At 39.4% G+C, this 13532-nt stretch overlaps 1 protein-coding gene across 2 annotated transcripts in view; it reads left to right on the top strand.

Annotated features, from left to right (window-relative positions):
• Positions 1-9818, top strand: part of PPP2R2A (protein phosphatase 2 regulatory subunit Balpha) — a 50304-nt gene extending 40486 nt beyond the window's left edge. For both annotated transcript variants that reach the window (XM_080926707.1, XM_080926708.1), the window contains exons 5-10: positions 3226-3338; positions 4272-4449; positions 4870-5034; positions 5791-5960; positions 6489-6580; positions 9104-9818. In XM_080926707.1, the coding sequence (XP_080782833.1) occupies positions 3226-3338; positions 4272-4449; positions 4870-5034; positions 5791-5960; positions 6489-6580; positions 9104-9383 (998 nt within the window). In that variant the 3' untranslated portion in view covers positions 9384-9818. The remainder of the gene's footprint in view (positions 1-3225; positions 3339-4271; positions 4450-4869; positions 5035-5790; positions 5961-6488; positions 6581-9103) is intronic.
• Positions 9819-13532: the final 3714 nt, after the last annotated feature.

The following is a 13532-nucleotide window of genomic DNA, read 5'->3' on the forward strand; positions in this document are numbered from 1 at the left end:
TGATGGGTCGTAGGAGTGTGTAACTATGCCCATTCTGATGAACCTTACTTTAGGCAGTAAGCATTTGGAGGCTGTTTGGGGGTGAGGCTACTAAGAGTTCCTGTGGCTGGAGCAGGGGTCTGTGACTCTGTTCTGTATCTGTAGACAGTGGGCAGTATCTCTGAACATACTAGGTGCCTACATTTGAAAATACTGAATAGTGTTACAAATTATTTAAGGGCAGAGCAGCAGGTACGGTGCTGGGAAAGTGGTTGAGAGCTTCATCCTGATCGACAACATGGAGAGGGAAGGGGCAGGGATATGGAAAGGGATAAGACAGACTGGGTCTGGCGTGGGCTTTTGGAAGCCTCAGAGCCTACCCCTGAGACTTTCAAATACATGGGGGCTGTGATTATTCAAACAGATTGCAATGTTCTGTTATTATTGATCTAAGGTTTGGTAACACCTTGGGGTGGGGGTATGTATTTAAAAATAGGGCCCTATATGGTAGCATTAAAAGGTTCAGCATTTTATAAACTTGTGTCTGAGTATGAAGGGATAGAGAAGGTGTAAGAAGGGTAAAACTGGAGCTATGCCCAATGGCTTTTGAGGTATGAAAGTTTTTTGGAGATGTCAACATCCATAGTATAGTCTGTCTAAGTTTACTGTGAGATTCAGCATCATAGCCCTTAAATATTAAATTAGGTGCAAATTTAAAAACATTGTTTGCCTTCCCCTTAGTCCTGCTGACCACCATAGTGATCATGAGCACTAGGAAATGGGTTGTTCTCATCGCTTTTTGGCAAAGATGTTTTAAAATCATAATTAAAGCAATGTTTTTGCCCCCCCCCCCCCCGCCGCCAAAAAAAAAAAAACCTGGCCACATGGTTTTCCTTACTTTGACCCTCTGCTTGTAACAGGAGGAATTATAGAGACCTTTGGATTGGTGGGACAGTTGAGCTATTTGTGTTGTCAATTTAGGGATGTTATAGAGTAGAGGTTTTAGGAAGAAGAGAGCTGCAGAGACGACTGCTCATTTCATGATGGTACACATCACATTCCATTGTGTGGTTCTGTGGAGTTGAGTTGATCTTTCTCACAGACTACCAGCTGTGGGCCAGAAGTGCTAGATACAAATGGATTTACGTGTAGCAATTTTATGTCCTGTGTTAGTGCTTCTCAGTCTACACTGAGATCATGTAACTATTACGCACTTCAGTGTTCTGTATTTTATCACTGAAACAAAAAATAGTTTTTAAATTCACAAGTTTTATGATTGAAAAAAATATACCTTTAAAAAATTGAATCAGATTTTGTCAGAGTTGTTTGTTTGCTTTGGGGGGCTTTTCGTTGTTTTTGTTTTTCTCTGTTACTATAAGAAAACATTAACTAATTTCGTCCCATCTGAAAGTTTGGTATGTTATAGTTTCCTATCTGGACCATTTATAAAGTTGCTGAATTTCAGTGGGCTGGAGATAGGGGAGGGGAAAGGGCAGATTTGGCATCCTCATCTTCAGAAGGGGATTTCTAAGTGATGTCTATGTCTTTAAGTATGTATATGGATTAAAGTGAGCTTTTATTACTCAATCATCTGTCTGTAAGTCTAGTGGTACACAGGAAGCAGAACCTAGCTACAGGAAAATCGCAAGATCTAGACGAGAGCTTAGGGGAAGACTGTAAGTTACTGAAGTCAGGAGTTTTTATGTTTGCATTTCATTTTGTATCAAGTGTTGTAAGCAGGAAGTAGAAATGGCTGCACTGGTGTCTTCTGTAGCGATTGTCTTGCACCACTTTTAAAATGGTTTCCAGGCTATTTTAAAACTATGGTTTTGGGCTGGAGAGATGGCTTAGCTGTTTAAGAGCACTGACTGCTCTTGCAAAGGTCCTGAGTTTAATTCACGCAACCATCTGTAACGGGATCTGTTGCCCTCTACAGTGTACTCACATAAATAAAATAAATAAATATCTTTAAAAAAAAAACCTATGGTATTCAATTTTGCTTATATGAGATCATTCAAAATGTCTTGCTTTTGTATAAAAATACCATTTTAGAATCATAACTACATAAAATCATACATGTATCCATAGTAAATAGTTAGATAAACAATACATGGATAGATTTTATTTCCAAAGAATAAAGTGAGCAGGTATGCAAAGGGTGCCATTGAGAAGCCTGGCAGCACCAGCTACCAGCCACCAATTATGCTGACAGTCTGTGCCCTTGTGTGGTGAGCTTGGAGGTCACTTCACCATTGTGTTCTTCTAAGCACCCAATGAAGGACATTCATTGAAGGGCCACAGCCCTACTGTTCACAGCTGCCCAAATAAAGATAAATTATCCAAGTCTGAGAGGCAGATTTAAAGACTGAGGAGGCTTCATGGCAAAATGCCATGAAGTGGTGTTTGGATCCTGAGACAGAAAATGGGTGTTAGTGGGAAACTTATTCAAATCTCAGGGACAACCTTAGTTTCTATAGTGTTAACATTCAGTTTTGACAAGCATTGCTATTGTTGCATAAGATGTTGACATTAACCTGGGTAAAGTATATATGAGAATACATCTATATTTGAAACTTTTAATCACTGCTTTCAGGCCCGTTTTGTATTTAGGGAGTCCCTGATCCAAGAGGAGAAAAGGCAAATTCAAAACAATCATGCTATGCTGTCAAGGAGCCTGGTCTTCCATAAAATATGCTTGGATAGGATCCAAGGAGTGGCCTTGCCACTTGAGCTCAGTTGTAGGTAGAGCTGACTTTCTACCATAATATTGAATGCTGGGCAAGTTTGTGCACATAGATGTGTTTATGCCCCTGAAACAGTTCTGAGTATTTTTGAAAGTTAGTTACACTTTAAAGTACCTTACTTAAACTTTAAGAAATAGCATCTGGCTTCTTTTTGTTATTGTTGCTAAGAGTAGCTTGTGTTGTACCTGAGGTACATAAAGAGTTCTAGAAAAGTGGTTTACAGAGTGAACACTTGCACACAAGCCAGCCACAGTGGACCAATACTTTAATTCCAGCAATTGGGAGACAGAGATAGGGAGAGCTTTGAGTTTGAAGCCTGTAGTCTATGTAGAAAGTTTAGGCCAAGGCTACTCACTGAAATCTTATCTATATCTAAAAAGGAGATGTTGGGGGAGTAAAAAATAGTTTAGGTGAAGTATTTGATGGCATATTTAAAATGACTTTTCTATCAGAATTATTTTTTCCCTGCTGTTTTTGAAGGCTTTCTTTATTCTCTCCCCAGATAAAACAATAAAATTATGGAAAATCAGTGAAAGAGACAAAAGACCAGAAGGCTATAACTTGAAAGAGGAAGATGGAAGATATAGAGATCCTACTACAGTCACTACACTACGGGTAAGTACTTATTAAAATTACTCTCAGTCCCAGAACAATGGGCAGAGGCAAGTGGGTCTCTTAAGTTTGAGTCCAGCCTAGACTTAATAGTGTGTTTTCTAGGACAGCCAGAGATGTAAGGAGACCCTGTCTTCAAAGAGAAGCCTTGGTTAGGTTTCTGTCAATATTTTATACTCTGGCTCCAACCTGGTGAACAGTTCTTCATTGGACATTGTGTCTCTCCATTGAAACAGAAACAACTCTATAGAGGTCCCACTGCTAAGGGAGACAGAACTGGGACTCATACAGACTGTTTTATACTCTGCTGTTTACTGGTTTTGGCTTTCAGGGTTGGAACCTTATTTGTTACATAGTGAGCTTTGGAGCTGAGAAAGTAGAAATGGCAGAATATTATAGTTTGTGCTAAAGGCACTGAGAATAAGAATCTGGGCTTTCCATTTTAGTCTCATTAAATCAAACCAGAAACATTTGCTAGTTTATACTAGAGCTACAACTTATAAACTAGTACTGTTTCTTCCTGGAAAAGAAGGTGGGTTGTTCAGACCCCCCCCCCCCCTTCAGTGCTTATCAAGCAACATCAGTGGCTAAGAAAGACTCTTTAAAAAAAAAAAAGATTTACTTTATGTCTGTGAGTACACTGTCACTCTCTTCAGATAAACCAGAAGAGGGCATCACATTGCATTGCAGATGGTTGTGAGCCACCATGTGATTGCTATAAATTGAACTCAGGACTTATGGAAAAGCAGTCAGTGCTCTTAACCACCGAGCCATCTCTCCAGCCCCAGAGCTCTATTCTTATATATAAAATATATATAAACTTATATTTTTCTATGGTCTGTGTTCTCAAAAGTGAAATGATGGTCTTATAAATCTCGTACTGTTTAAAAGGATTTTTACTTTTTTAAAATCTGGGTTTTTCTATTTTGTTGACAGGTGCCGGTGTTTAGGCCCATGGATCTAATGGTGGAGGCCAGTCCACGGAGAATATTTGCCAACGCCCACACCTACCACATCAACTCCATTTCTATCAATAGTGATTATGAAACCTACTTATCAGCAGATGATTTGCGAATTAATCTCTGGCATCTGGAAATTACAGACAGGAGTTTTAGTATCCACTTAATTTGTTTAGTTTGGTGTTTGGTAAAGAAATCAAATTATGTCTATCCATATAAGATTTATTTTATCTCCTAGATATATTCAAGTCCTTGATTTATAATGTCTTCCCATCTCCCCAACCCCTCTTAAATAATTAAAACAGGGAGAGTTGGGATATGGAACTGTTTTAAGGTTTGTTCCTGCCCATGCATGACAGTGCTGTCTCACAGTCCCATCACTCCAAGGGCAGGAATTTCTGGCCAGCTCGTCTATGGATGGGAAGAACTCTCATTAAAAAAAAGAAAAAAGATAGAAAACACACTTGAACACTTCTGGGGTTTCTCATAAAAAGGAGTAGTTATTGAGAAGAAATACAAGTTCTTAGTTTTTTGCCCTTTTCCAAGTGTAGATTCCTTAATGAAATGCCATCTAGATATTGTGGACATCAAGCCTGCCAATATGGAAGAGCTCACGGAGGTGATCACAGCTGCAGAGTTTCATCCCAACAGCTGTAACACGTTTGTGTACAGCAGCAGTAAAGGAACTATTCGGTTATGTGACATGAGGGCATCTGCGCTCTGTGACAGGCATTCTAAACGTAAGTCTGTTTCTGCCCTTTCTTTAAAATAGTCATCTACTCAGACTTGACCTGGGTCTGTGTCTGTGGGATTTCACAGGAAGCCATAGGGTAGGAGTGTCTGTTGGAGTATAAGTGTGGTTAAACTCTCTAGCATGATGTCAGTCAGAGTTTCTTTTTTTTCCTCCCTTCTTATTCCCTTACCCCCACCCACCCAACCCCCCCCCAAAAAGTTTTTCTCATCTTTATAAAATGTTGGGAAAACATGGGTTTTAAAATGAATGAGGCTGGGGAGCTGGTTTGGCAGTAAAGACTGTGGCAGCTCAGAGCTGTTTGTATGTGGCACTAGTTCCAAAGGACCAGCACCTTACATATCATACACATAAACTAAAAGTAAGTAGAATATTGTAAAAGCAAGGGGGAGGGCTATAAAATTATTTTCTTGGTTTTGATTGCATTGAAAAATTCAAATATGTGCCAGTTGACAAAATCCTAGAAATTGGATAGTGAGGTGGGTGGTGGTTTCCTGGGTGACGGTATGGAGCAGTGAGGTAGGGGATGCACTGAAGTAAAGCACCTTGGACATCCGCCTGTGCAGAATCAGACTCCTACCTTAGTAGCTGCGGTTTGCACTTTGTACTGATCATTTTCTCTCAAAAGACTTTGTGATGAAACATGTTTCTAAAGCTGGCAAAATATTTTAATTTTTTTGGACTAGCCTGTGATAGAAAATGATTTATCCAAGCCCAAATATAAAACGTTTCTCTCTGTTTTCAGTGTTTGAAGAACCTGAAGATCCCAGCAACAGGTCATTTTTTTCTGAAATCATCTCCTCTATTTCTGATGTAAAATTCAGCCATAGTGGTCGCTATATGATGACTAGAGACTATTTGTCAGTCAAAATTTGGGACTTGAATATGGAAAACAGGCCGGTGGAGACATACCAGGTATTTGCAGTTTGTTTCTTTTGAAGAGTGTGTATCTGTGGGAAAAGTATATCAAGGTGCTCCTCACAGGGTTTTTGAGTGATACATTGTTAGCTTTCCCCAGAAGAGTCATTGATATTTTACCATTGCCTGTGTAAAAGTATATTGTCTGTTCAGGATTGCACTTAAACTTAATTTTGTTACTCATGTGGTTCAGTACTGGCACCATGGTGTGCCAGACTGCCAGCTGTGGACCGAACTTTCAAGCATGTGAGCCTTGGGGTAGCGGGTCGTGCATTCTTCGGTAAGTAATCATAGGCTGTCTTATTCATGCTTACCTCGTGCACTGCCATGCCCATAAAGGTGGTTTTTCTTAGTTGTGTCACAGGAGAGTGTGCCTGCCCGAGAGTCTGTCAAGATGAAGGAAGAGAAATGGTACAATTAGAGGGATGTGTGATTCTGTAGACAGACAAATTCTGTAGACCTTTTTAGTCACGTTCCTGATTTGAGCAGAGAAAGATGTAAACTCAATATATATTTTCTCCACAGGTACACGAATACCTCAGAAGTAAACTTTGCTCACTGTATGAAAACGACTGCATATTTGACAAATTTGAATGTTGTTGGAATGGGTCTGACAGGTAAGGGAAGAAACTGAATATTTCATTTCTCTTGTTTGTTACACTTGTTTGTAAATACAGCCTCAGGGTTTTCTGACAGGAGTTAAGTCACTCACTTTCCCTCCAGGGAGCTGTGAATAACACGTAATGAATGGAGCCATAATGTTGGAAACTAAGCATTGATTTTCAAAGTAAATGGAGGTCTGCAGCAAGAAGCTATAAGTACTTAAATTGTTTTATTAAGAAATTTTTCCCCCTTTGAAAGCCAAATAACAACATTGCTAGCTATGTGTGCCTGTGGTCTCACCTACTTGGACAGCTGAGGCAGAAGGATTGTTTGAGCTTGGGAGTCTGAGGCTAGCCTAAGTAACACAGACAAGGATTCAAGAAGCATTTAAAATAAAGTCACAACTCTGCTATGGCAGTTAGTTAAAACATTGGGCTTTCATTTGGTTGCTGATCTATTGTTTGGGGAACTTGAGAGGTGGCAAATACTTGATACAGTGTCTTGTTACCACTCCCTTAATTTCACAGAAGTAACAATTTGTATGTTATTGGAAGTACTTGCTGCTTATTGTGTTCACTTAAAGCATAATTTTAAGTTAATTTAGTCCGTATCTGAAGCAATTAGAGGTGCTTTACTGGTAGTAATTGAGTTTAAAAAGCTTGATATGATTCAGATTCCTTGGTGTGAGATGTTCCAGAGAGCCCTAGAACTTGGGGGTGCTTGTCAAGTTATAATTACCTGAGTTTTACATGAGGCCCAATAATAGGCTGGCCACACTGCTCACAGGCCTGCTGTGGGCTAAGGACTTACGATGTTGCTGCTAAATGTGAAGCCAGGACATATATGAAGAAGAGAACATACTGGTGTGTAAGTGTGGTGTGTTGCATAGCTATATGGTTAGCAGCTCTCAGTTTCCTTCCATTATGAAGGAAGTTATTCTCAACATTCAGAATACTTTCTGAGGGCAGGCAGGATGGCTGATGGAGCAAAAGGCTGCCAACGCTAACAACCTGAGTTGGATTTCTGGAACTCAAAAGGGAAAGAAAACTAACTCTTAAAGACTGTCCTCTGACCGCCACCATGTAACACACACACACCCACGCACCCCACAATCAGTCAACCAATAGACAGACAGGCAGGCAGGTAGGTAAATAGGTCAATAGAATTGAAAGAAAAAAAGTTTTTGGAATGATTCTTTTCAAATTACTTACTAAATTCCAACCTATTTCTTACAGTGTTTATTTTATGTGTATAAATGTTTATGTATGTGTGTATATATGTGTGTGTGTAGCATGTTTGTGCCTTGTGAAGGCCAGAAGAAGGTTGCAGATCTAGAACTGGAGTAAAAGGGGTCATGAGCCACAGTGGGTTGCTGGGAACAGAAACCTGTAAAAGCAGCAAGTACTCTTTCTCACCAAACCCTCACAGTTCTCACACTGCTTCCTAAAGGACGCACCCCATCTACCACAGCTCTGACCTCAGTGTCAGCTTTAGTCAGTCTACAGAGCTCACTGGCCCACCAGGTGCTCTCAGTCCCTTCATGGCACAGAAGAACTTGCTCTTACCTTACAGTGACATGATGTCATATCTCATTTTGTTCTTTTTATTCTAGAAAAGTCCTTCAGTCTTCTCATCTTTCATAGCCTCAGCATTTTGTGTTAGACAGTGACACAGTCATTGCATAGACTTTCTCAGTGTGAGCATTGCATTTTTTCATTGATTACATGTCATATACAAATCTTACAAACCTGGATACCAGAGGGATGGGTAAACCACGGTGATTTATGTGATTCTCCCTCACTTCCTCAGCAAGAGTTTTACGATGTAGCCCTGGAATATGACTTATTTTTAAAGAAACAGTTTCATTGTTGCCAGGGACATGAACCCACTTGAATTTAATTTAGATTATCTGTTCTTTAAGGGGCTGGCAATCCAAATTGGAAAGGTTTTTGACCAGGTTTATTGTAAACATTCATAAAACATCTGAACTTGGCATAGTAAACATTTGCCTATACTCCTTGTACTAGGAATGTTGAGGCAGGAGGGTTATAATTTTGAGGCTAATCTGGTAGCATAATGAGACCTCATCAGAAAAATGAAAACAAAAAGTTATCTGAGAAGTAAAAAATAGGCCATAATTCACATCATGAAACTGCTTCCTAAGAAACAACCCTTTTTTTTTTCTTTTTGCCCCATTTTGGAGGAGGTTGAAATGTTATTGGTAGAGGTTACAATGAGCTCTATTTGTTACTAGTTTTGTTGGTTGTGTGGCTTGCAGTTGGAAAAATTAACTCAATGGGGGTAACTCAGATGAAAAAGAAAAATGTACTTAGGTGCTGTTGGCCTATTTAATTCCTTAGACTTGCTTTTTTGAAGGAGGGTTTAAATGTTTGTGGTTTCTTATCAACAGTCTCTGTCCTAAGTGAAATAAACCTAGAGAAGATGCTTCCTATAGAGTGTTGGGCCAGGATGGTCACTGACTTTTACAGTAAACAGTCTCTTGTTAACATGTTTGACTGGATGTTCTACCTTTACAGTGTTGTCATGACTGGATCCTACAATAATTTCTTCAGAATGTTCGACAGGAACACAAAGCGAGATATAACCCTAGAAGCATCACGAGAAAATAATAAGCCTCGCACGGTTTTGAAGCCACGCAAAGTCTGTGCAAGCGGCAAGCGAAAGAAAGATGAAATCAGTGTTGACAGCCTAGACTTCAACAAGAAAATCCTTCATACAGCCTGGCATCCCAAGGAAAACATCATTGCTGTAGCAACTACAAACAATCTGTATATATTTCAAGACAAAGTGAATTAGGCTGGCATTCTCTGCAGAGGAGCCACTTCCTGCTTAGTGAGATAGTTGAATCTAGCATTCATACCTATAAGAGAGCGGTCCATTGTGGCGTCCCTTTCCAGTGTTTGACAGTGTGCCATTCAACAACACATTTGATAGCCACATGGAGAAAGCTGTGCGGATGCATCCCGGGCTGTTTCCATGTCTGCTAGCCATTTAGGGAAGGGAAGGGCACTTTTAATTTAATGACTTCTTGCACCATCTTGCCTGGTGGACTGGACTGGACTGTGTCAGCATTGATGTACTCCACTTTTTATGCCTTCCATTGTGATGACGTCAAACACAGTGAACGCCTTCAGTCATGCTATGGAATTTGTGTATCCTCATTACTGTATCATTTGTGGGGTACACCCCTCCCCTCTTTTTTAAATTAAATACAGCTCATTCTTACTGTGGCTTGTAGCATTCCTCCTCTCTGGCCTCCTGGACTCTTCCCTCCATCTCTTACCCTTGCCCTTTCCACCTTGTCTCGGTGGTGGCGTATTAAAAAAAGGAAGAACGAAAGCACACAAAATGAGTCAATTTGGGGTCAGTGGTAATGGGGGAATATGTTACGAACAAATGTTTTAATAACAGTTGGCTGTAATCACTCCTTGCCATGTATGGCACTGAAAATAAGGAAAAAAAACTACTACTGAATAAAAGTGACAAAGAATGGAGAATCTGGTTTTCTTTTTCTTTTTCATCTACCTCTTTAAATCAATATTTTGTGTCATGTCCTTGGGTGCAATGAAATGAAATAGGTTTCTATTGTCTCGGGGTTTTTTTGTGAACTATTTTTAACACGTGTTCTTTTCCATGGAGCCTCAGAGAGAATCATGGTTCTGTGCATCCATGTATTGAATATATATTATTGTTAAGAGTTCACAGTCTAGAAATGCTAGAAGGTTCTGGATCTTGGATTTTTTTTGGGGGGGGGGGTTGTGACTGCTTGATTTAATCTGTTAAAAAAGCTGTTGTCCGTGAGAACCACAGTTGTAACGCTTCACTCTGAAGTCTCCTTTCAGTGCTCCACTCCTTTGCCTTAGGAAATACAAGTCGATTTTCGAGATTTTCAGGTACAGTAGACTGGATTCCCTCTGGAAGTAACTGGTAGATGAAAGCCAATGCTGCACTACAGAGCTGCTTTGTACTAATTGCTGTGGAATTCAATGAATTGTACTTTGCCACAGATGCGTCTTTTGTTTAGGTTTTCCAAAGCTATATCTTGGACAAGCTTTTAAAGGTACAGTGCTGCCTGGACTGCAACAACTGCAGAAGCACCCACAGTGTCCCCAAAGACAGCGTCCCAGTTAGTGTGGGATGGACCGGTCAGTCCTTCAGGAAGCTTTATGGAGAGAGAATGGACTTTATTTTTAAAAGATGGATGAGCAGGCATTTATATAAGAATGGCAGTATATTTTGGTTGGATATTAATATAACAATGCTGAATTTAGAGGACTCTGCGTGCTTAAATATTCCCACTGCCTATTGTTCGTCAGTAATGGAAAATGGTAAAACAACTCCTCCACAGTTCCCTCTACACTTACACAGATATTATGGCTTGTATGCTAACATTTTTAGCACACAGGAGAAATTTTATGTAATAAAGTTACTGTATCTTTTGGAGTTAAATTTGAATTTGTATTTAAACAATATGTCTGATTCTTAATGGCACTTTTACTAATTTCTTTGGGGATTGTGAGTACATTCTTAATCTGTTTATTTCTTTGGCTTGCAAGTGGATAGTTGTGCATTCAGAAGGATCAGCAATACTAATTTTTGATGGAATAACTATTCATATATGTTGGGATGGTGGCATTCCTATGGTTTGGCTTTGAGTCACCAAGCAGTTAATAGAAGTCCTTTCTCTTTTAATCCAAATGGTTGTTTTTATGATTCTCATTTATCACTAGAAGGGTTAGACTAGAGTCAAATAAAAGCTGTCAAATTTAAGATGCCTATCAGGAATGCTATCATAAATTATATAGATTGTTTTTCCAGTATCGTTGGGTAGCAAACAAGCCTAGCCACTCATATAATCAACTTCTGATTAATAAAACTTAGAGTAAATGTAGTCATGTCAGCTTGAATGTATTTTCTTAATTTGTGATCTGTATACATATTTTACCCTCTTGTAATGTTTTTGAATAGCTAGAATGGGAGCGTTCTCATTCTGTTAAATGTCATTCTTCACTAGGTGGCTGGGCAATAAAAATTGGTAATACATAAACCTGTAATACACTTTATAACAACTAACTTCTTGGTATCAAGTTGTATATTCATTCCTCAGAATTTTAAAATGTTCTTTTAAATTTTGAACTTTTTTCCCTTTTATTCAAACCCTAAAATCTTATACATAACTTTTACTATCTCATTATTAATATATGGTGGTGCCTGAGTGCATTTGGCACAGCATGCATGTGGAGGTCAGAGGACAGCTTGTAGGAATTGCTCCGTCTTCCACCGTGGATGGTGGTCATCAGGCTTGCTCACTGTTTGCACTGCCATTCCTTGAGAAATGCAGAGTCACTTGCTACTTACTACATTAATATATTTATTTTTAGAAAATTTGTGTGCACATAGAGCTAAGCAGTTCTGGCAAAAGCGTTTTTTTTGTGTGCGCGGGGGGGGGGGGACTGAAACTAATTATTGAATATTGTTTCCTATCCTATGTGATTTCAAACAAATAGTTTGTACTGTCTCTTCCTAACGCCACCCAAAATTGCCAACTGGTCCAGTATCAAGATGGCTCAGAGTTTAAAGGCTCTTGGAACCGAACCTGATGATCTGAGATTAGCTGACAGAACTCAGTATTTGTCCTTTGCCCGCCACACCTGCATGTCCACTCTTTCCTCTTTCACACACACTAAACATTTTATTTAAAAATGTTTTTAAACTCTGGTGTGGTGGTGCACACCTTCAGTCCCACCACATGAGACAAAGGCTAAGCCTACTGGACAAAGTCTCACCGCATTTGATATAAAGGCAAGCTGATCCCTTGAGTTCAAGGTCAGGCTACTCTACAAAGTAGGTTCCAGAGCTACATATGGAGACCCTGTCCTCCCCATTTTAAGTGTGTGTAAATCAGTTTTCTTCACTGTCTGAGAACCCATAAGGATCTGTCAAGGTGGAGAGTTGAAGCTGTATGACAGTTTCTTACACAACATTCTTAGTTATGCCTAGTGAATCTGTAGAACCTGAAGGTATTCTCACTCGGGACGCACTAGCCCTATGTTTGAATTAGAGACTTTACAAATTCGAAGTTAACATGAAGTGATCCTTCATAATACCTTGTCACATAGACAGCCATAAAACCAAATTCTACAAACAATTCAGGCAGAACTTAAACAGGTCAAAAAAAAAAAAAAAAAAAAAAAAAGGGGGGGGTTATTTCCCGCTAGGGGGCAGTATTAAATCTTGACCAGCATTTGTGAAGTGTTTTGGACTATATAGACAGGAAAGCCATTAAAACCCAAACCAGATCAAGTAAAGGTAAATTTAAAGTGTGCTTATATCTAGATTAATCCCTTGTTCACTGAGACCAGTGGTAGACACCCTAAAGCCAACTGTTGTTTGGAATGTACCAGCCTCTCTGGAAAGGAACTCCCCATTCTTTCCTTGCAAAGGCAGATCTGACACACCTTCATGCATGTTTGTGCAACTGACAGCAATGTGTGTAAATTCGATTCTCTGGAGGAAAGAATTTAAGTACTTAAGCAGAGAGGGTGTTCACTCATGTGTTCTTAAGCTTGTTTTTCTATAGGAACTGGACTCATCCCATATATATGTTTAATGTCTTTTCTTCTGACATTTTGATCAAATTCTCATGTTGAGGATTTTGCTTTGAGACAAAGGGTAGTCTTAAATCCCTGATTTTCTTGTTTCTCTGTGTCCCAAGTGCGTGCTGGTGAATGACTTTCAAGTATTCTCTATACACAGAATTTTCTTGTCTGCATAGCCTCACTTGTGTGCATTTTCCATGGCCAGTTTCTGGTTTTGATTTTTGTTTTTATTCTGCAAGTAGAAATTAATAAGCATACCAGTCTCTGTAAAAACTATTAATGTACAGACATAATTAGTACCTTACAGGGTAGGGACATTACAGATCTGGGACATGATAGCAAAAGT

This window comes from Micromys minutus (genome assembly GCF_963924665.1).
Source record: "Micromys minutus genome assembly, chromosome: 12".
Taxonomy (NCBI): Eukaryota; Metazoa; Chordata; class Mammalia; order Rodentia; family Muridae; genus Micromys; species Micromys minutus.